The sequence below is a fragment of the Hyaena hyaena genome, unplaced genomic scaffold (assembly GCF_003009895.1).
Source record: "Hyaena hyaena isolate Hyena2069 unplaced genomic scaffold, ASM300989v1 scaffold_0, whole genome shotgun sequence".
Lineage (NCBI taxonomy): Eukaryota > Metazoa > Chordata > Mammalia > Carnivora > Hyaenidae > Hyaena > Hyaena hyaena.
This window is the reverse complement of record NW_024080632.1, coordinates 10,870,559-10,893,832: the sequence shown is the minus strand read 5'-3', so window position 1 is coordinate 10,893,832 and position 23,274 is coordinate 10,870,559. Positions and strand designations below refer to the sequence as shown.

General features: G+C 48.8%; 2 protein-coding genes across 5 annotated transcripts in view; both read left to right on the top strand.

The window, feature by feature from the left end:
• The window catches only part of VSIG10 (V-set and immunoglobulin domain containing 10), a 38,248-nt gene extending 24,945 nt beyond the window's left edge, over positions 1-13,303 (top strand). Inside the window, exons 5-9 of one of the 2 annotated variants that reach the window (XM_039248752.1) lie at positions 4,309-4,602; positions 7,117-7,227; positions 7,757-7,769; positions 9,222-9,439; positions 10,562-13,303. In XM_039248752.1, coding sequence (XP_039104683.1) covers positions 4,309-4,602; positions 7,117-7,227; positions 7,757-7,769; positions 9,222-9,439; positions 10,562-10,617 — 692 coding nt within the window. In that variant the 3' untranslated portion in view covers positions 10,618-13,303. Of the gene's footprint in view, positions 1-4,308; positions 4,603-7,116; positions 7,228-7,753; positions 7,770-9,221; positions 9,440-10,561 lie in introns of both variants that reach the window. The other variant, XM_039248673.1, reaches the window with a different exon arrangement.
• A 2,085-nt stretch (positions 13,304-15,388) lies between these two features.
• The window catches only part of WSB2 (WD repeat and SOCS box containing 2), a 19,808-nt gene continuing 11,922 nt past the window's right edge, over positions 15,389-23,274 (top strand). The window contains exons 1-2 of one of the 3 annotated variants that reach the window (XM_039250251.1): positions 15,389-15,497; positions 21,616-21,784. In XM_039250251.1, the coding sequence (XP_039106182.1) occupies positions 15,485-15,497; positions 21,616-21,784 (182 nt within the window). In that variant the 5' untranslated portion in view covers positions 15,389-15,484. Of the gene's footprint in view, positions 15,498-21,581; positions 21,785-23,274 lie in introns of those variants that run through there. The other 2 variants (XM_039249575.1, XM_039248892.1) reach the window with 2 other exon arrangements.

Sequence of the window (23,274 nt, the reverse complement as noted above, 5' to 3'; positions counted from 1 at the left end):
TCACATCATGTGAATGAACTTACCCAAGATCACCCCCCGCCTGTAAGTGACTGAGCCGGCACTTAGGCCCAGGCTGATCTGACTCCAAGAACCCTTGCCTCCCTCGGGACCCCCTTCCACACCTAATCCAGCAAGTCTTTTCGGGTAAGAGTTACATACTCAGCATGGTGCCAGTTACATACTCAGCATGGTGCCAGGTACTATATAGGAGTACCGAGTCCTTACCTTCGAAGGACTTAAAATTTCCTCGGAGAGGAAGTCACAGAAACGTGAAATAGGGAACTGACAATATCACAGTAGTGACATCGATATTTGTTGAGCTCAAACTGTATGCAAGGTGCTGTGCTGAGTGTTTTTCACACAGTACCTTGCTTAGTCCTCACGATCACCCTGGGAACTGAGGGCTCATATTTTATCCTCATAGATTCGTTTCCTGAGGCTGCTGTAACAAAGCACCATGAGCTTGGTGGTTTTAAGCAACAGATATTGGGGTGCCTGGGTGGCTCAGTTGGTTAATCATCCGGCTTCAGCTCACGTCATGATCTTGAGGTTCGTGAGTTAGAGCTCCACATTGGGCGCCATGCAGATGCCTGGAGCCTGGAGCCTGCTTCAGATTCTGTGTCTCCCTCTCTCTCTGCCCCTCCCCTGCTCATGCTCTGTCTCTCTCTCTTTCTCTCTCAAAAATAAGTAAACATTAAAACAATGAAAAATAAAACAGAAATGTATCCTCTCCTAGCTCTGGAGGCTGGAAGTTTGAAATGGAGACATTGGTGGGCCGTGCTCCCATCGAGGGCTCCAGGGGAGAGTCCTTCGGTGCCTCTCCTGGCCTCGAGTCCCACCAGTGTTCCTTGGCTCGTGGCTCCGTTCCTCCAGTCTCTGCCTCTGTCTTCATGTCTCCTCTGTGTCCGGGTCTCCCTGGGTCCTCTCCTCTTGGAAGATGCCTGCTGTTGGCCTTAGGGCCCACCCTACATCCGGGATGACTGCATCTTGAGATCCATAACTAGTTACATCTGCAAAGATCCTGTTTCCAAATAAGGTCACATTCTGGGGTTCCACGTGAACTTTGGGCAGATGCTATTCAATCCACCACGCTCCATGTTATGGATGATGAAGCAGAAGCAATGGGCTTGACCCAGTTCCTACAGCCGGAAGCAGGGACGACTTCAGTGGTGGGGAAGGAAGACTCCCAAAGTGTGCTGTGGACGGCGGCTCCCAGGAAGTGGCTAAATTATGGACTGACCCCCGGGGGGGTGGGATGGCAGAGGCAGCTGACAGGTTTGGTGTTGTTTTCCACCCACCGCTTCCTTTTTTTTTCACTGAAGCTCTTGTCTGACTCATCATTCTTGTGGCCCCTGAGACTGGGCCAGCAATTTGAGTCTAAATATGTGCTCAGGATTAAGAAATGTGTCTGGAGAAAAGAACTGAGTGGACATTTTCCCAATTCCAGGAGCATAGGGAAGGAGTCCCAAGAGCCTAGAAGCTTCCTGGCTCTGACATTGTCCATTTCTCCCCTCTTCCCTCTTGGTCGTTTGGGCCCAGAGCGTCTCAGCCTTGATGTCATACAGGTCACCTGCAGGGCTGGTTAAAAGGCAGATTCTGGCTCTCTGGGTTTGGGACAGGCCCAAGACTCAGCATTTCTAACCAGCTCCTAGAAAGTGTCGATGCTGCTGGTCCAGAGACCATACTTTGAATAGCGGTGCCCTTGGGGGAGAAGGAGGCTCTGGATCAATGTCCTTGGGAATTCTAGTAAGTCATTGCAAAGTAATGTTAATGCCCACCTTTCGGTACAGAACAGCATAGCCCCCCAGATGATGAACAGTGATACTTTTGGGGATTCCTGCTGCCCACATCTCTCTTTAAATTGCTTATAGGCCCCTACACGGGAGAAATCCACTTGAATCGTGATAAGCTGAAGCACTAAGCAGCTCATTACGTGAAGGCCCTGGTGTATTATCCATCTCTCGCAGATCTCTGAGGGCTCTGCATCCCCTCACCCCTGCACACAGCATCCTCTTAAGTGAAAGAAACTCTGAATTTATAGGTGCCACACTCGCTGTTTGGGTGACTCGGCTTTTTGAGAGGGTAAATGCTGTTTTGCAGGAGCCAGTTTATGAACATGACCTCTGCTGGGGGGGGGGGGGATGGGCCCAGGGGCGTTGTTTGCTTTGCTTTCGCTGCAGGATGAGGAGGCCGTTTCTTAACTGACTGAGCCACCCAGGTACCCCAGGAGGCCGTTTCTTAAACTTAGGTTTGGGGGCCCCTGAATTCCAACATACAGATGAGGCGTGTCGCTGCTGCTGGCTTGTGACCCCAAAGGAGATAGGAGTTAACCACAGAGAAGGGGAAGGCACAATTTGGCGACGTGGCAGGAACCCGACAGTTGATCCAGAAAGGGCTGTAGCATGTAAGTTTCCTGAGGAAACCTAGGTTTGGGGGTCTCTTTTGCTGACATAATTTAGAGGGAGAGGCTTTGGGCTGTTCCACACCCCTCCCCCCTCCCCTGAGAACATTCCCCCTTCCGTCTCCCCAGGCCACCAATACTGAAACCCTAGATTCTCTCTTGGGACAACCGGCTGTGGGAAGCGTGTGGTTTCACTCTCCCAGGCAGGAACCCAGCATGCCATTCTGTGTCCTTCAGCTGCTGAAAATATGGGCTTAATGTATCACCCAGGATAAATGTGCCACCCTTCCCAAGATGGTGTGCATTTTAGGAAAAGCTTTCTGCTGCAAAGAAAATAAATGGGTTGGGGGCACCTGGGTGGCTCCGTCAGTTAAGCGTCTTACTTAGGCTCGGGTCACGATCTCTTGGTTTGTGGTTGAGCCCCTCATTGGGCTCTGTGCTGACAGCTCGGAGCCTGGAGCCTGCTTTGAATTCCGTGTCTCCCTCTCTCTCTGCCCCTCCCCTGCTCACGCTCTGTTTCTCTGTCTCTTAAAAATAAATAAACATTAAAAGTTAAATAAAAAAGAAAGAAAATTGGGGCACCTGGGTGGCTCAGTTGGTTAAGGGCCCAACTTGGGCTCAGGTCATGATCTCATGGTTCATGGGTTTGAGCCCTGCATCAGGCTGTGTGCTGACAGGTCAGAGCCTGGTGCCTGCTTCAGATTCTGTGTCTCCCTCTCTCTCTGCCCCTCCTCTGCTCACACTCTGTCTCTGTTTCAAAAAAAAATAAACATTAAAAATAAAATAAGATTGCTGGGGTGGACCTTAGAGTTCCCTGCGCCCCACTCAAATCGGCCCCTGAGCCCACAGGGACGCTGTGTTCTGAGTTGTCTAGGACACACCTATGATAGAATGATGTCTCCCCACAAAGATGTCCGTGTCCTCATCCCTGTGACCATGTTCCCTTACATGGCAAGAGAGACTGTGACGCTGTGATTTAAGATCTTGGGATGGGGAGATCATCCTGGATTATTGGGGTGGACCCGTGTCATCACAAGGGTCCTTCTGAAAAGCAGACAGGAGGGTCAGAGTCAGCAGCAGGAGACCTGATAACAAGTGTAAGAGCGGGGCAAGGAGGGGCCACGAGCCACAGGATGCAGGTGGCTTCGGAAAGCTGAAATAGTAAGGACACGGATTTGCCCCCTGGAGCCCCCAGAAGGAATGTGCTCAGCCAACAGCTTGATTTGAACCCCGTAAGATCATTTCCAACTTCTGACCTCCAGAACTATAAAAGAATAAATGTGCGGTGTTTTAAAGCACTCAGTCTGTAGCAATTTGTTAACAGTGGCGATAAATGACTATAGCTGCTTTACCGTTCCCTTGAACACTCTTGGCAGGCTGCGTGCCCATTTTCCATATGAGCAATGTGGTTATTATGCATAGAAGCCTAGAGCATAGACATAAGGAGCGTGGGCTACAAAAGCCTGGCAACTTAGCTTCAAGAGTAACCACCTCATCCTGGTTTGCCCAAGACTTGCCCCGTTTTCTCACTGAAAGCCTCATGTCCCGGACCCCCCTGTCTTGAGCACACCACCACTCTTATTCATCCTAATCCTAGCTGCACCATTTATTGAGTTGTGTGACTTTGAGCAAGTTACTTAACCTTCTTTGGGCCTTTGTTTCCTCATCTGCAAAATGGGGATAAGGACAGGGTTTTTTGAGAACTTGTTGGGTTAATAAGCGTCACCATGCCTAGCCCATAGTAGATCCTAAATAAACGTTAGCTTTTATTATTACATGAGACCAAGTGTGGTTCAGAACTTCCTATAGTTGTTTCATAAGGAAGGAGAGAATATTGCTGAAAATCTCAGGCCACTGCTTGAATCTCCTTGAACATTTGCCTTCTTTCTTTACCTTCTGATCACCAGGAAGCCCCTCCCTTGCCTCTGAGCCCATGAAGACTTGCTTTGTGGGGGGCAATGTGACGCTCACCTGCCAAGTGTCTGGCGCGTACCCCCCTGCCGAGATCCTGTGGCTGAGGAACCTCACCCAGCCCGAGGTGGTCATCCGGCCCAATGGCCACTATCTCATCACCCAGAATGGCCAGAGCTCCACACTCACCATCCGCAACTGCTCCCAGATCCCGGATGAGGGCTACTACGTCTGTCGGGCCGAGAACCCCGTAGGGGTGCGGGAGGTGGACATCTGGCTGAGTGTGAAAGGTGAGTGGCCCCAAAGGAGGAAGGTTGAGAGCTTCAGAGGACTTGCCACCAGCATGGGGACGGTTGGTGCTTCCCTATCTATGGGTCACTGCCATCCGGGAGAAGGCCTATCTGCTTGGCTAGGACTTGACAAGGTAGAAAAATGATTTTCCAGTCCTAAATTTCCAACACTGTATGGGGATAAAAAAAGTAATTTATGTTGAAGCGCCTGGCAGCCTCAGTCGGAAGAGCGCATGACTCTTGATCTCGGGGTCGTGAGTTCAAGCCCCACGTTGGCGATAGGGATTACTAAATAAAATATAAAAGAAAACTTTAAAAAATAATAATCTGTTACCTCCCAAAGAATATGTGTGATCAAATATACTTTAAAAATATAAAAAGTATAAGTTGTGAAGCATAAGAACAAAATGAAAACCCAAGAAACCACCAGCCTGCCTAAGATACGGAGCAGTGCCTATGAAGTTACTCGTAGGTAGTGTGGCCAGATTTAGAAAAATACAACAAAGCTGGAAAAAAACCTGGGGTGCCCACTTAAATTTGCATTTCAGAAGAGCAAAGAATTTTCTTAGTGTAAATATGTCCCACAGTGTGCACAGGAGATGCTTATTCCAAAACATGATTCATTATATACCGGAAATCCAAATTTAAGTGAACATGCTATATTTTATCGGGCAGCTCTACCTGTAGACTCCTTTCCAGTCTCATCCTGGGCCTCCTGAAAAATGTAAGCACTACTCAAAAAAAGTTTTTCTACATAAGTGAAATGTTTGCTTTTTTCACTCCACATTTTGTTCCTAGGATTTATTCATCCCAATGTGTGTAATTATACCTCGTACCTCCTCTGCTGCAGGATTTTCTATTGTGTCACGATTGCACAACTAAGTTACTAATTTTCTGTTGATAGACATTTGTATTGTTTCTGACTTTTTGTTGTTGTGATGAGCAAAAATGTTACTATGAAAATCTTTTACCCAGTTTCTCCTGTATTTTTATAGCGGGTCCCCAGGCAAATATTTCTCTAGGATATATGCAGAAGGAGTAGAAAGGAAGGGCATGCGCATTTCTATCTTATTGGATAATACCAGCTTATTCTCCAAAGTTGTTGTACTGCTTTCCATTCACAACAGCACTATTTAGGAATATTGAGTTGTTCCACATTTTTGCGTTCAGGCTTTGTGATTTTTGCCCATCAAGTACATGTAAAGTGGAATCTCACTGTTGTTCTAGTTTGCTTTTCTCTGGTTCCTAAGAAGATTGAGCATTATTTCATATTTGCTCAATAGTATATTTGCTATTTGTGTTTCTTTTGTGAAATATATGCGCGTCTTTTGACATTTCCTCCTTTCTTATAGATATGTACAAGTTCTTTAGAAATTCTGCATACTAATTCCTACTAGTTTCACAGATTACAGATCTCTCCTTTTAGTTGTTTGCCTTTTGTTTTGCTTTCTTTATGGTATCCTTTGATGAGCATTCTTACTTTAATACAATTTTATGAGTCTTGTATCATTAGCAATTTTTATGTCTTAAGACATCCTACCTCCCCCTTGGCCACAAAAATCCTATCCTATATTTTCTTCTAAGAAGTTTTAATGTTTTGCCTTTCACAGTTAAATCTTTAACCCATCTGGAACTGATTTTTGTGAATGGTGTGAGGTAGGGATCACGTTTCTCCACCCCCCCCAGCCCCACCCAAATATGGATAACCATTTATTCCAGCACCATTCTTGAATAATCCTTCTTTTACCCACTAATCTGTTATAGATCAAATTTTCTTTTATGCATAGGTCTGTTCTTGGGTTCTCGATTCTGTTCCATTCATCACTGTTTATCACAGCACCAATTACTCATACTCGTACTTTCTGTGGCCTTATAAATGGTCTTGATGTCTGGTAAACACATGGAGGTGTTAATTTCCAGTGGGTTTTTTTATGTTTATTCTTTTTAAATTTTTTAAAGATTTTATTTTTAAGACAGAGAGAGACTCACAAATAGTGAGATCATGACTTGAGCTAAAGTTGGCACTCAACCAACTGAGCCACCCAGGGCCCCTAATTTTTATTTATTTTTGAGAGAGAGAGAAAGAGTGCAAGTGGGGGAGAGGCAGAGAGAAGGAGACACAGAATCTGAAGCAGGCTCCAGGCTCTGAGCTGTCAGTATGGAGCCTGATGTGGGGCTTGAACTCTCAAACCACGAGATCATGACCTGAGCCAAAGTTGGATGCCTAACCGACTGAGCCATCAAAGCGTCCCAACTTTCCAGTGTTCTTTTGCATCACATGCTCCATTTGATTCCTGGAAACTGAGGAAATGAGATATTTGTCTTGCTTTATGGAGAGGTCACATGCTTTGCCCAAGCTTATGGAACCAAAGTAAGACTAGGACCCAGGCAGAGGAAGGGAGATGTTGCTCTTTTACCTGCACGTGTATCAATTTTAGTGTGCGTGTTGCTGAAGCGAGCACTGCCTGCAGATGTATCAGGTGGAAGAATCAACAGTGTGATTTGTCTTTGTAGAACCTTTGAATATCGGTGGGATTGTAGGCACCATCGTGAGCCTCCTTCTGCTGGGACTGGCCATTATCTCAGGGCTTATGTTGTATTACAGCCCTGTGTTCTGCTGGAAAGGTAAGGGTTTCTTGGGTCCTTTTGTTTACCTTTTAGGCTTCTCGAAAGGGTGTGGGTGTGGGTCACCCGGGTGGCTCAGTCGGTTAAGCATCTGACTCTTGGTGTTTACTCAGGTCATGATCTCATAGGTTGCCAGGTGCGGCTCTGTACTGACAGCGTGAAGCCGACTTGGGATTCTCTCTCTTCCCCTCTCTTGCTTAAGTGCATGCATTCTCTCTCTCTCCTCCCCCCTTTCTCTGTCTCTCAAAATAAAGAAACTTGAAAAAAAAAAGAAAGGAAGAGTGTGGGTGCGGGAAGGAGGCCCTAATTGTATTCCCAGCTGAGGTCCCATTCTATAGGCTTCTTCATTGGGTCCAGAGAGGTGCAATAATGAATGTCCTAAGTGCCATTCCTGAACACCCTGTCATGTCTCACGTTGGGCCAGTCTTTAATTTCTCCATTCTTTTGTAAATGTTCAATTAAAAACGTTTTTTGAGGCTGAAATAGATGTTATTGGATATTAATTGTTTTCCCTTTCTCCCTCCAGTAGGAAACACTTTCAGGTGAGTGTTCCTAGCATTGAGTCAAAAACTCGTTTCCATGATCTGTCTTCACCGCGATTTTTGTTTACTTTCGTAAGAGCAATAATAGCAGCCATGGTTGAGGACCCTCCAGGTGCCAGACACTGGGCGAGGTGCTTCATTAGGCATGATTATAAACTCCATCATAAACTCTTCTGGATGGTGGTGGCATCTCCGTCGTCTGGATAAAGAGATAGACGCTCGGTGAAGGAATGGCTGCAAGCCCATCCAGGAAATGGATGGCTGCACCGGCATTCAGATCCTGGTCTGACTGATTCCAAAGTCTATGCTGTTTTTACAATGCCAGGTCCCAGGGTGGGGCACATTGCTGAGCTGTTACTGAAGCGTAAAGACGGTGTGTGTACGATGAAGCCGTTTGTGCATTTATTTTATTTCATTTTCTAAAAAGAGCTATAAGGAAGCATAAGTCATAGTCCTACAGCATGTTTTGGGAGACTGGTCTGAGCATGCCCAAAAGCCCCTCCCAAAAGGAAACCTCACTGGGGCAAAGTAACTAAATGAAACTTGTGTATTTCATTTCCTGAGGATATTCTGGGTTGGGGCAAAGAACTCTTCTCTTTGTTCCTCTTAACCGGTGGTATTACTGTTCTGGGATGATCTTTCATGGGAAAATGTCACCTTTAGTGCTGTGTATTTGAGGGCCATGAAAGCCTCACTTTCATTCCCTGGGCTTATTTCTCACAGGAGGAGGAAGCAAGGCATAGAGGCAAAACGCTTTGGAATTAGCGGACCTGGGTTCAAATGGCAACTCTGCCGTTCCCCAGCCCTGTGCTCGTGGAAAATCCTTGACCCTCTCTGAGCCTCTGTCTTCCTCCCCTGTTTCCCAGAGGGAGACTGTGAATATCAGGTGAAAACGCAATACTCCTAGCACTGTGACTGGCCCACGGCACGTGTAAGAAATGTACAGTCCGGCCGAGTAGGCAGAGATAGTGACGAATTGGAGAACAATTATATGCCAATCCACTGTGCATCCCCAAGTGCACCCATGGTTCAGGGCTCCCAGGGAGGAAGACAACTTTATCTGGACCTTGAATAATGAGTAGGAGGAGAAATTTTAGGAAGTAGAGCAGAAACACAGGGCATTTCAGGAAAGGAACGCAGTAGCATTCGCGTACGAGCTGCATGAGGAACTTAGACGGGAGGTTCTTGGGACGAAGAGTCACCTGCCCAGGGAGCAGGGGGAGATAATAAACCCACCCAGGAGAATGTGTGATTGTCTGTAGGAGTCTGTGACGGCATGTCTTTGAGAGATTACAGTCAAGGTCATCATCCCTCGACTTAACCAAGTTGAACGCACAGAGGATTTTCCACGTTACAAAAGCAGTTGCAATAAAATCTAGTGTTTTGGATTTGGTGAGGGCTGATGTTGGAAAAGGATATCTTCTTGATTATTTCTCCCCCTTTGGAAATTAGGGGGCAAGACATGGGTGATATCATGGTTTTGGTGGATTCAGAGGAAGAGGAGGTAGAGGAGGAAGATGCGGCCGAAGACGAGGAAGAAGAGGAGGAGGAAGCAGATGAGAGGGAGGAGTTGCCAAAAGAAATACACAAGCATGGCCACATCCATCAAGTGACCGCACTGGTGAATGGGAATGTAGACTGGACGGGGAATGGACTCCAGGCTCTGCAAGGTAAGCTCTTTTTCCCTTAAAACTACCCTGCTGGGGTAAGAAATCTTTGAGTTTGGTTTTTCCCAAGGGTGGGGAAGATAGTTAAAGTTTAATCTGGCATCTGCTATCAACTCCTGACACCACAATTAAACTGACAAACATTTATCAAGGACCTGCTCTGGGAAAGGCGTGATATCAGCACTGTTTAGGGGAATAAAAAAGACCGATGATAGCTGTAAGCTGGACACTTTGCAAGACCAGGCAGGGTACACAGAGTGAAAGCTGGAGAAGATGAAAATGGAAGCAGGATCTTTTTTTTAAAAAATGTTTATTCTGAGAGAGAGAGAGAGAGCACATGCACGCACGAGTGGGAAAAAGGCAAAGAGAGAGCGAGAAAGAATCCCAAGCAGGCTCAACCTCACGAACTATGAAATCATGACCTGAGCCCCAGTCAAGAGTCAGATGCTTAACTGACTGAGCCACCCCAGGGACCCCAAAATGGAAGCAAGATTTAACCATCAATTTGAGACAGCACTTTGATTAATTGTCAGATGAACGATAGGTTTAAAAATAACAGGACCTCAGAGAGAGGTGAGTCCCTTGAGGGGTACATTAGTCGGGAGGAGCTTAATGGCAGAAGTATGATATGAGGCAAATCCTTCAGAGCAATTGAGTTTGAATAAGCAGAAAGGAGAGAGTGAGAGTATTTCAGGTGAAGAGAACGGCATCAACCGAGTTTATGCAGCATCAAGCGTGTCTGGAGGATTCTGAGTGAAAAGAACAGGAGAGGGGCTCAGTTGGTTGAGTGTCCGACTCTTGATTTTGGCTCAGGTCATGATCTCACAGTTCGTGAGCTCAAGCCCCGCATCGGGCTCTGTGCTGTCAGCGTGGAGCCTGCTTGGGATTCTCTCTCACTCCTCTCTCTCTGCCCCTCCCCTCCTCTCTAAATAAATAAATTTTAAAAAAAGAACAGGAGAAAACGGGGAGCACATGCCCTGCCCCACCTGCTCCCCCACGAAATTCAGTTCTGAGGCTCTCCAGTAAAGGACTAGAAATTGCAATGACTGAAACCTGATGGTGGAGATGGAGTCCTCTCTTGTCGGCCTCCATCAGACTCAGATCGGCTTTTCCCTTCCTGTCCAGATGACAGCAGCGAGGAGCAGAGTGACATCGTTCAAGAAGAAGATCGGCCAGTTTGAAGAAGAGAGAATTGCCCTCCGTTACCCTGTCTTGAAAGCTTTGACTGACTTGCACCCCTGCCTGAGGGCTTAAAATGGTTTGGGACTCCCATCAAAAAGGAAAAACACACACACATATATTTCCTTCCCCCCCACCCCCACACTGGTTTGACTTGCTGTGAGTTTTCTCATTGATGTTAAAAAGTATTGGAACGGGCAGTGTGTGGGGGAAAGGTGCAGTCGGCATCTGAGGTGCCCTTTTTCACTGTGACTTCTGGCTTTATCCAGCTTGACTGATGCTGATCTGGGGGAAGCAGGGGTAGGGGGAAGCCCTTGACCTCAGTGCTCAGGGCTCGCAGTGCACTATGAAGGGTCTGTGGCCATCTTGCCCCCAACACACAAGGGAATAGCATGGGGCCCCTGCCCAGGTAAGCTGGAGAATGAGGCGGACGCACCTCCCTGGAAAAGGCAAGGAGGTGTCAGTTACCCATGCTAGTCAGAGGGAGGCAGTCTGGCTCAGGTTTGGGAGTTGGAAACACCGAGGCCCGAATCTGAGCCCTGCTTCTTGTTTCACTGGCTTGGGCACGTTGCTTTACTGCTCTCCGGGGACCTCAGTTTCCTCATCCACAAAATAGGTGGAATCATACCTGCCTTACGGGGTACGGTGGGTCCTGAATAGGTACTTGTGGGTGTGAAAGCGCCCAGGAGGTGTTCAGCCGACGTTGGTGATCTGCTCCTTTGCCCTCCCTGGTGGAAGAAACAATGTCAACTGTAAATTACAAGCTGCCGCCTTGGCCTCTCCTTCTTTGTCAAATGGTTTCAGATGAGAGCTCTCCTGATGGTATTTGCTTCCCTGGAGGCATAATTCTTTTCAAAAGAGGTAGGGGCCCATAAGAGGAAGTGCCTTTCATTAGAACCTCTCATTTTTCAGGGCTTCATATTTATACAAAAGCCTCTTAGGTGATACCCTATTGGTTTTCAGAATTTCCCATTCTTCCTTTTCTCCTGTGGCTTTGAAAGAAGGCAGGAGAAATGTTTTGCAGTGGAGTATCTGGTGAGAAGCACTCCTTGGGCAGACAAGTTCATCCGGCCTCGGTTTCTAGATCTTGTAAATGGGACTGAGAAAACTTGTTTCCTTCCCACTGCCTAAGGAAGGCGATCATGAGGATACATTGATCAACGATGCGAAGTTTGAACTGAAAATAACATATGATGGGTTTAAGCTGCTGTTTCCAGATCCCTGGACAGTTGAGAGATTTTTGTTTCTCTGATTTCGTCCAAACCTCTTAAACGTCAGGGACCTAATAAGGGTGCAAAAGATGTGTGCTAACCCTGAAAATCTGACGACTTGAGTTTGCGCTCCTTAATGTTCAGATCCTGCCTCATGGGTAAGACCTGGGGCTTAATGGAGAACTTCCTTTCTCCAGTAACAGGGACTAGAACTCCTGGAAGATGAGAAACTGGTTATTTGTAGGGTTACCCCACAGGTGTCGTTGGCATAGTTCTATTTTCTTGGATGAAAAGACTGCGCAAAATCACTAGGAGTGAGTCCTGTCCCCAGTTCAGAACCCTGGCGATCACAAGAGCTGGCTGCAATTTCTAGCCCTCAGGAATCGCCATGGCCTGCTAACGGTCCTTACATGCTGGGTCTTTCGCTCCACCGTATTTCAGTACTTAACCACTCCAGCCAGTCTAAGTTAACATCGTTTCAGAACAGGAGACTGGAGTTACCGCTAAAGTCACTGAACACTGAGCTTGTCTCCCTTTAGAATCTTCCGTGATTTCAATTCCTGAAGAGTCCACTCTGCAGAGGCAACCGTATTGAAAAAGAGAAAAAGAAAAGAAAAAAAGGAAAAGAAAAAATCCCTGGGTAGGAACACAGGGAATGATTGGCAGGATCACTGAGCTGCTTTTCCAGAACTTCCCTCTTCTCTTGCACACACGCCTGATGATAGAAAATCTTCAGAGCGGGGTTGTTCCACTAGCAATAGGGGCTTCAGGCTCTTGTTGTCAAACACTATAAACGCTAGGTTAGCTGAGCCACGACTTCTGTCACTTATATCTGAGCCCTATCTGCACATTACTAGAGCTGGGTCAATTAAGAGCACACGTACTGGGGTTCTTCAAGCTTTAAGCATTTTTACAGAATTCGGGCTTGCTTTTCTTTTAAGACGACCCCCAGCCCCAAAACTACAAGCACGTTGACAGTGGGTTACAAAATCTGTGTGGCAAAGTCCAAGCTGTTAAGTTGCGCTGTTATACAATCTTAACTGAACGTATTGTGAACTCCGTATCAGAAGCAGGAAGATAAATACTAAAGGGCTATCACAACTGACATTTCAACAGGGGACACAGGGGAAGGGCTCCCGCAATCCTGTGGCTTTGATACTCATCTGCATTCTCACAAGCACACACAGGCCCTGTTACTGCAGGAAACCCGTGATGGAAAACTTCCAGAACCCATGCACTGAAACCTGGAAAAGCATCCTTGCCGGGTAAAGTTCATCATGATGCAGTAAGTGCCAACTGGTAGTTCTCACCACGGGCACTGGCCAGGAACTGCTGCAAAGAAAAATTAGCAGATCCCTCTGCGTTATTTACATTGTAATAGTTGGTGTCTGTGTTTTGGGGGGATGGGTAAGAGAAATTTATTCTGAGGTTATAATGTGGATTTTTAAAAAAAGATTATGGAATAAAGTTATTTTTAAGTAAATGTTTTAATGATCTTGATTTAGACCATTAGTAAACTGAAAGATTTAGAGAAATGGGTTTACTTTCCCCAGTTTCTTTTGTTTTTTGGGGTTTTTGTTTGTTTGTTTTTTTTACTAGCTTTCCCCATATTGGTAACAATAATAGTGGTCTCATTGCTGTTTTTTTATTTTCCTGATAGGTCCTGTCTTACGTTTACTGAGACATCCCCACCTTTCCTAATCTCCCTGAGAAACTTGTTCTTCCGTTATTATTTTTTTCCTCCCTGTATATGCCTCTGTTTTGGTCAGACTGCCTTTGAACATGAAAGGGCTGGCGTGGACCACAGATCTGCTGGACTGCCTTAAAAGACCATTTCTATCAGCTTTCCCTGTGGTAGGTGGTGGTCTTGGATTTCTTCATAGGCTCATACTTCACACTTGAGGCCCCTTTCCTAGAATGGCCCGGGCTACACCCCAGTCCTTAGAACAGGCTTCCAGCCAGTCTTCCTCTTAGGTCATTCCTCCTCCAACCCCCGCCCCCCCATACCTCTTTCCGCAGTGGCTCCAGTCTCCCTCCCCAATGCCCCCTCAATGCTCCCCAGCTCTTTATCACAGCTTTCCCACCTTCACTTCCTTTCTAACCAAACCCATGCTTCCTGCCTTAACCCCAGGATCCCATGTTCCTTCCAACCCAGCCCACCCCTTTTTAACGTGTACTTATTTTTGAGAGAGACAGAGACAACATGAGCGGAGAGGCAGAGAGAAGGGGAGAGCAGGAATCTGAAACAAGCTCCAGGCCCTGAGCTGTCAGCACAGCCAAACCTGGGGCTCAGGGCTGGAGCTCACCAAGTGAGATCATGACCTGATGCTTACCGGTCTGAGCCACCCAGGCACCCCCAGCCCCTCCCTTTTAATATGTGTGGGTTTAATCAGAGCCGGTTTCGGAGCCCCCAGTTGTACTTCTGGCTGTTTCACTTCTCTCCCGGCTGTTCCTGAGCACCCCCTTTTGTGACCTTCAGTCCTTCTAGGTCACGGCCATTTTCACCCAGCTTGGCCATTTTTGGACCCCCACTCTTCTTGGATTCCCCCCTTCTTTTCTGGCCGGCTGCCCCATTCTGACCACCCATTTTTACCTTGACCTGGTCGTTCACCTCACCAGCCTCCACTGGGCTTGTCCTTCGTTCCCATTTTTAAAAACCTGCAGCTTACACCTTCCTCTGGTCCTCGGCTTTCATCCCGGCCCCTGGGCTCAGCTCCTCTACCTGGGCTCCCTCCCATGTAACCTTTTGAGCTCCGGGCCTCTGCGCCCCCATTTTATTCTCCAGGATAGTTCCTTCCCTCCCATCTTCTCACCAGCCCGGGGGTTCCCGGACCCCCTCCTCCAATTCTGTCCGAGGCCTTCGCTTTTTGTCCCTCCCCCTCCCCCCCAATATCCCTGATCCCTGGTGTCCTCGTTCTCGTGCGGCAGTCTCCTGCCCATTCGCTCCCCCTTCCTCTTCACCTGGTTCCCACCCCCTCCGGGTTTCTCCCCGCCCCATCCCTCCGCCGCACCCCCTTTTCTACCCTCCCCCCTCCCGTTGTCACCAGCCGCATTCCTTCCGCTCCCGGTTTCCCTTCCGCCCCGTTCCTTCCCACTCCGTTCCTACCCCTCCCCCGCCTCTCTTCATTCCCCCCCACCCACCCCGGCCCTCGGCTTTAGCCTGCCCGGCTCACCTGTCCCCCTCCCCCCTGCTTTCCCTCAGCCCCGCCCCCTGGTTTGTATCCGGTCAGCGTTCACCTGCCTGTCCGCCCGTTTTCCCTCCGGCCCCGCCCCCTGGTTTTGTCCCGTCCGCCGCCACCCCCACCGCTTTCCTCTCGGATGCGTAACCCTACCCACCCCGTTTTATCCTGCACCCCGGTTTCCTCTAGGTCCCCCTTCGGTTTTATCTTGCCCCCTTCCTCGGTTTTCCCCCAGGCCCCGCCTCCCGTCGCCCCGCCCCCCGCGCGTCCCCGCCCGCGCCCGCCGCCATGTGACGGGAAGCAGCTGATGGCCTCTCCGGGCGGCGGCGGCGGCGGCGGCGGGCGCGGCGGGCGCGGCGGCGGGGCCGGGGCCGGGGCCGGGGCCGGGGCCGGGGCGGGCGGCGTGGGGGCGGCATGAGGGCCGGTGGCCCGGGGGGCTGAGGCGCCCGCCGCCTGCCGCAGGGCCGCACGCGTCCTCCATGGAGGCCGGAGGTGAGCGGGGTCGCGGCGCGCGGGTTCCCGCCGGGCGGGGCCGGGCCCGTTCTCCCGGGGGGCGGGCGGGGGCGCGGGCTCGGCCGTGGGAGGGGCGCGGCGGGGGGCGCGGGGCCTGGGCGGTCCGCGCGGGCCGGCGGCGGGGGGCGCGCCCGGCGCCCAGCTTTGTTTCACTTTCGCTGTCAGCGGCCGCCACCCGGTCTCCCGCCCGCCGCGGGAAGGACCGGAGGAGCACGGACCACTGCGTGCCGGGGATCCCCGTCCCCCAGGACAGTGGGGGGGGGGGGCTCCCGAGGCTCGATGCCTACGCCCAGCGGGGTGGGGAGGGGCGCCAGGCTCTGGGGGAGGGCGGTAATACCCAAGGGGGTGGATGCCCAGGTACCAGGTGACGCACTTGCAGGTCTGGGTGGGAGTCCGCTCTGCCCCTTGCAAGCAGTGTGATCGTGGACGGACTGCATAACTCAAGTCTGTTTTGTATCTGCAAAATGGGGTAATAATAGTACGTGCCCCAGGGGGTGGTTGGGAGCTTTCCAGACTTGCGTAGTCATAAGAATGGGGTCCGGGGTCCCTATTAAAAAAATCTATTGCGAGCCTCCCCCAGTGGAGGCTGATTCGTAGATATGGGGTGGGGCTGGGGGATGCTGATCCTCGCTGGCGTGTTTGATGGGGCAAGTGTGGGAAACCCTGATGGGTGAGGTTCATGCCTCTATCCTTGTTAACAGCTGTCATCAGAAGACGGTGTGGAAGTCTGAGAATATCCACACTTGGAGAGTCAATCCAAATGAACATGTCATCTCAGAGTGCTTGTTATGTGTGCTTGTTATGCAAAAGCAAAGCCTCCAGGTTCTCTCTCTGTCTTCTCCCTTTTGCCCACTTTGCCTTTAAACCCCACGTATACAGAAATTTGGGGTGGGCCTAGGGTTTGTTCTGGGACTTCCAACTCTTGAATATATCCCCCCGTGCTTAAAGGCGGTTTTTTTAGGGGAAATTCTCAAGACGGGTCAAGGCCTAGGCTTCAGAATTTGTTCCAGAGCCTCTCTTGGTATGCTTCCAGCGAAGTTCACGCTACATCTTGGCCTGGAGAATTCTGATTGTTGATGTTTGCGTTTCCCAGGCTTGTTTGATGGAGCCTGGGATTGTGGGTGGGTAGGTTCAAATCAGGGTGCTCCCTGGGGTGGTGTAACTTTTTAATTTGGGAAATGACATTTCTTTGTTTGCCCTGGTCAGGCATTCAGTAAAAGGTGTAGAGGCGGCTCTCTTTGCCTTCCCATCCAGATAAGGGCTTTCTTTTCAGTGAGTGTGTTACCACTTTTTAAATGGCCCCTACTGTTTGTCTGAATCTTATGTGAATCTTTTTATAGCTTCTGCTGTTGTTTCCATTGACTCCTTATAGTTAAAACTGAAAGCGATCTGTGGCAAGCCTCCCTTTTTAGCTGGAATCTGTTTCCAGTTCTGAGTTTTTCCTGATGATTGACGACTGTGTGTTGGGGTGTGGGCAGAACTGTTGAGAGCTGCCAAGTTACTGTTTAAAAAAAAAAAAGACCAGAGAGTTTTACGTTCTTTTGAAACTGAATAAAGCCCATTGTAATGGGATTACAATGGACAACAGTAGATATCTTCAGAGCAGTGGTTAGAATTCATTTATTCTTTCGACAAATATTTATTGAGTATCTATTGGGACTCTCTAGGCCAGCACCAGTCGATAGAAATATAATGCCACATCTGGAATTTAGAATGTTCTAGTAGCTGCATTAAAAAAAAGTGAAACCAAATTTAAAATTGTATCCATCAATCCAACATATATAACATATGTCAACCTGATTATTGATATATTTTAGATTTCTTTGGTACTAAGTTCAAAATCTGTTGTGTGTTATATATTTAACAGCCCATCTTAATTCGGACTTGGCATATTTCAGATGGTCACTGGCCAAGTGTGGCTAGTGGTTACTGTAGTGGACAGTGCGGCTCGGGGGTGAGCAGATACGCACGTTTGGGGTGTGGGTGGGGAAGAGAGAGGCCGTTGACTACATAAAAACAAGTGAACAATCGAGAAAAGATGAGTGGTGCCCATATAATTAAATGGGGTGAAAAGAAAAGAGACTGACTGAGCCACTTTAGATAGCGAGATCAGGAAGGTCTCTGAGAATGTGACATCAGCACCGAGCCCCCGAGTGGTTGGACGGAGCAGGCAAAGAGCTGGGGCCTGCCAGGCTATTTCCCGGGCCAGCGGAACAGCTAATGTCAAGATCATGAGGCCGGACAAATCCCCAAGCTTCCCGCTGATTGGGAGTCATAGTGTTCTTTTCTGTGCTCAGGTGACTCTCCTTGCACAGAAGCAGCCCATAATAACTATCTTTCCATTCAGCCTATTTGTCCGAGTACATCCCGATGGTTAAGTAGAAAACCCTGATCACTAAGAAAGGCCACAGAAGGTACAATTCCAGATGAAGGCTGGATCCTCTTGGCTCTGGTTTTTTGTTTTTTTTTTTTGGGGGGGGGGGGTCGTTTTGTTTTTTAAGTTCTGCATTAATTATAGCTTCCCGCCCCCACCCCCAGCAGCCAAGGGCTCAGACTCCCCTTCAGAATTTCTTTAGTTCTAGAAACGAAGAGCTAGGAGTCACTGAGTTTTTTTTCTTCTCTTAGCTCCTGAATTCCTGAGCCTGAAATAGCAGGGATTAAATCTCCATCTTACAGAAATAGAGTGTGAAATCTGGGTATGGCTCATGTTTAAGAAGCATTTCATGTGAAATGTTTGGCATAGGCATCATAATACTTTAAGGGGCTTCATTTTGTTTATATTTAAAGAGGTATACCCTGTATATTTAATCAGCAAATACTGCCTGCCTGCCTGTTCTCTGCCAGGATCTCTGCTACGCCCTAAGGATAAACATACAAGGTCCCTTGTAGCATGGAGTCGGTGCCTTGGTTGAGGGGAGACAGATACTCCTCATCATGGTGATTGTGCTCTGAAGAACACAGTGTCGAGCAGTGGAGGAGATTGACTTGGGGGCAGAGAGGAGCTCTCTAAGGAGTTGGTGTTTGAGCCAAGACTGAATGAAGAGAAGGGGCCAGTTATGGAAGGGCATTCCAGGCAAAGAAACTAGCTGGTGCAAAGGCCCTGAGGTCAGAACTAATTGGGCACAGTCAAGGGATGAGTGAAGGCTGGAGCCAGGGGCAGGGAGAGGAAAGTCATAAGCCCAGGTGGGAGATGAAGGCAAGGGGCCAGGTTATGTGGAACTTCAAGGGCACAATAGAGTCTGAGTTTTATTCTAAGAGTCGTTGAAACCCATCGCTCTAGGAAGTGAGGAGAATGGGTGGTGGGGGCCAGAGCGGAAGCTAGGAGAGCAGTTGGAAGGCCACTCAGTGAGAGGTGATGTTGAAATGGTTTGCATAGATTAGAATCGTAGCCATGGAGATAGAGAAGTTAGGTTTGCCAAGTCTTTTGGAAACAGCCTTGATAAAACTTGCTAATGGATTTGGTTTGGGAAGGAAAGAAAGAGAAGTCAAGGAGGACCCCTCTTTATATTGTGTAAAGCCTCCATGATGCATATTGTGGAGGAAGTGACCCAAGTGTGAATATTATCAGGGTGGAATAAAGACGTTTTCACCTAATAGATAAAAATGTGCCTGTGGATCAGTCGGTTACATCCAAGTTGTCCACCCTCCGCTCTATCGACATTCTAAGCAAAATAATCCCTCGTTGGGGGGGAGGCTGTCTTGGGCGCTGTGGGGTGCTTGGCAGCCTCCACGGCTTCTGTTCGTTAGGTACCAGTAGGGCCAGCCCCACTCGTGGCGACCAAAATGTCTCCAGACATTGTCATGTGTCCCCAGGGGCAAAATGCGTTGAGAAGCACTGGATCACACGAAGGAGGCATTGACAGGTCAGGGCTAGGCCACCAGCAGGAAATATCCAGGAACAATGAGAATGGAGGCAGCTCCACAGGGTTGCTGGGTAACGTTGAGAGACCTGTGTTGGATTTAAAATGTAAAGTAGGGGCGCCTAGTGGCTTAGTCCGACTTTCTTTCGCTTAGGTCATGATCTCGCAGCTCGTGGGTTTGAGCCCCCGCATCGGGCTCTGTGCTGACTGCCAGCTCAGAGCCTGGAGCCTGTTTCAGTCTGTGACTCCCTCTCTCTCTGACGCTCCCCTGCTCATGCTGTCTCTCTCTCTCCTAGAAATAAATAAAACATTTAAAAAAAAGTAAAAAAAATAAAATAAAATAAAATGTAAAGTAACTTCTTGCCATGCAAAATATTCCCATCCAAAGGAGTGTGCTCCTATAGACCAATAATTGCGTAAGTGAAAAGATCCCCTGTGCAAACATGTACAGATTGCTAAGAGGAATTAACCTATGCGAATAACAATTTAGATAGACCTAATGTACTTAAACCTAGATTTATATGCAGAACCTCAGAAATGACTATTTCTCTGCCAAGGAACTTCTTAAATTTTCTTTAAATAGCAAAGCCACCAAAGGCTTGATACGATTAACATGCTATTTAAAGAGAGAATCTTCAGCAACACATTTATTTACTAGCACAAGATAATACCCACATCTCCTACAACGCATATACCAGGAGATGTTATATACACATACATGCGTCTCTCTATGTATACATATTTGCCACCTGTTTTATTGAGCACAAGATACCAAGGTTCATATGTATCACTGAGAAAAAATACTGCCTATTTAACTATAAAAATTTCTTGTTTGTAAGATCTATCCTGATTTCAGTGGTCATAGATCTGAGAAGACCTGTAAAGATGTGTCCTAAACGGTATGAAGTAGGGGCTGTTTAAATTAGTGTCTATCTGGTAACAGGTATAAAAAGGGTCCAGGTCTTGAAACTAGTGAAGTGGGAACACAGACATCAGGAAGTGACGTCATTCGGAGTGGAAGCCAGTTTTTGTATTAGTATGTATCGTAACATAATTAGTAGTCCCAAAGTCAATTCTGATTGCCTTCAGCTTACGAGCTTCCGTTGAGAACCTTTCCCCCGGAGTAGAGGCTTGAACTAGGAAATGCCCTTCAGGTAGAGGAAGAAGCAACAGTATGAACATGCCGTTCACAAGGCACTGTGCCAGAGCCCTGAGAGAAAGGAAAATGAACCCCTTTTGGTGTTTGAACAAGGGGGCTTAAGTTCAGGTGGAGGGCAGACCAGAGGGAGATTAGGATCTACGGGAGACAGTGAAGTCATCGGGGTGGGACTCATTCCCCCTCTGGTAGAGCTCGGGATGTGCGCTCTGCATTCTCAGAAGTCCAGGTGTGAATGCCAGCCAGCTGCTTGGGGCCTGGCCTTGTGACTCCTGTGGCCAGAGGTCACGGAAAAGAGGCGGGGCTGGTGGTCTGGGGTTCAAGGCCCAGGCTCCGCCCTTACTGCGTACACAGGTGGGAGCCTGGAATGTGTCTGAGAGAAATGTCGCGATGTGACCCGTGTTTCAGTTTTAGCAGGGTCCCCAGGGCGGAGGGGACGGGGAGGAAAATCAGGAGAGCCTTGTAAAAGGTCTGGGCAAGACGGGATGAAGGTTTAAAAGCAGAACAGACAGGAGATGGCAACGCAAAGCCGGATCAAGAGGTCTGAGCCGCAGGAAGCTGGGTGAGCGCTGAACATGTCAGCCTCCCTGATGGGGAGGATGCTGGTGAATGCGAGGGAACCTTCTCGTGTCAGATGCTCCTCCTTTCACCCGCTTCCGGGGTCTTTGAGGAGACCTTAAATACCTTTGAAGGCCTCCTGATCAGCACGTCTAGCATGGGCCAGCCTGGTCCGCCTCTCCCCTTTCTTCCTCTTCCAGCATTCTTAGGAAAATGAGGCCCCCATTCACTGGGTTCACTGGCACAAAGGTTACTCTGAGTCACGGTTAACCAGCGGTAGCCAGTGCCAGAACTGAGTAACCGCACTGGAATGTGGCCCGTGGCTACTGCTATTGCCACAGGTCATTTAAATGACAACTCCCTCCGGAATCTGGAATCCAGAGTATCACCCAGTGCCTTGGGGAGACCTCGGCTTTCCTGGGTCCTTCCTGGGTCCGAGTCAGCGACGTGGTCTGGAGCCCGGCTCGCCCCTTGCCCGGGGAAGTGAGGGTGCTTGTCTGAAGCATGCTGTCTCCCGTCACAGAGGAACCGCTGCTGCTGGCCGAGCTCAAGCCCGGGCGCCCCCACCAGTTCGACTGGAAGTCGAGCTGCGAAACCTGGAGCGTGGCCTTCTCCCCAGATGGTTCCTGGTTCGCGTGGTCTCAAGGACACTGCATTGTCAAGCTGATCCCCTGGCCACTGGAGGAGCACTGGTAAGTCCCCAGGTACCCAGACCCAGAGGAGAGAGGGAGTTCTCCCAGAGGGGAACTTGAGAGCGCTCTCCCAGGTCACTCCCTTCCCTTGCTGGGTCTTCCTGCCCAGGAGCAGGAGAGGGGGAGTGGCCGCACCGTTGGGGAACTGATCCTTGGGGTTTCTGGAGCCCCACGTTGGGCACGTGTGAAAATCCATCCAGTGGAGATGATGTTAGCCCTGCCGTCATTCTTTAACAGCTTTAGCGAGCTGTAATTTACATACCATACAATCTGCCCGTTTAAAGTGTACAGCTCGGTGGCTCCCAGTAGATTCACAGAGTTGTGCAACCATCCCCACGGTCAGTCTCAAAACCGCTGTCCTTGCTCCAGAGAGAGAGCCCACATCCCTTAGTTGTCGTCTTCCAGTCTCCATTCTCCAGCCCCGAGCAGCCACTAATCCACTTCCGCCTTTACACATTTCCTCCTGCTGGACATTTCACGTAAATCGAATCGTATACCGTCTAGGCTTTTCTGACTGCTTTCTTGCATTTAGGATAGTGTTTTCAGTCATCCACGTTACAGCACGTACCTGTACTTTGTTTCCTCTTATTGCTGGATAATACTCTCATTATGTGGAGACCGAACATTTTGTGTGTACATCTGTCTGTTGGTGGACACTTTGGTGGCTTTCCCTTTCGGGCTGTTACGAATAACGCTGCTGTGAACGTTTATGTGTAGGTTTTGGCGTGGACTTACGCTTTCAGTGTTTTCACCGCGTGAGGAGCAGACTGTTGCTCAGGGGGGGATGTAGCGTTCTGCAGTCCCACCAGCAATGTGTCATTTCCACATCCCCTCCAACACTTGTTATTGTCTGCCTTTCTGATTGGGGCGGAGCCATCCTGGTGGGGCGGGAAGCGGCTTCTCGTTGTTTGGATTTGCGTTTCCTGATGGCTTCTGACTGAGCACCTTTCCTTACGCTTCTTGACCCGTCACATATCTTCTTTCGAGAAATGTCCTGGGGCGCCTGGATGGCTTAGTCGGTTAAGCATCCGACTGTCGCTTAGGTCATGATCTCGGGGTTCATGGGTTCGAGCCCCGCGTCGGGCTCTGTGCTGACTGCCAGCTCAGAGCCTGGAGCCTGTTTCAGTCTGTGACTCCCTCTCTCTCTGACCCTCCCCTGCTCATGCTGTGTCTCTCTCTCTCCTAGAAATAAATAAAAAAAAAAAAAGAGAGAGAAATGTCCATATACATTCTTTGCCCATTTTGTTTTTAAATGTTGGTTTATTTTTGAGAGAGTGCGAGTGGGGGAGGAGCAGAAAGAGAGGGACAGAGGATCTGAAGTGGGCTCTGCACTGACAGCATTGAACCCGATGTGGGGCTCGAATTCACGACGGAGATCATGACCTGAGCTGAAGTCCAATACTCAACTGACTGAGCCACCCAGGCGTCCTCCATTTTTAAATTGGGTATTTGGTTTTCTCTTATCGTCCAAGTTTAGTTTGTGATATTGA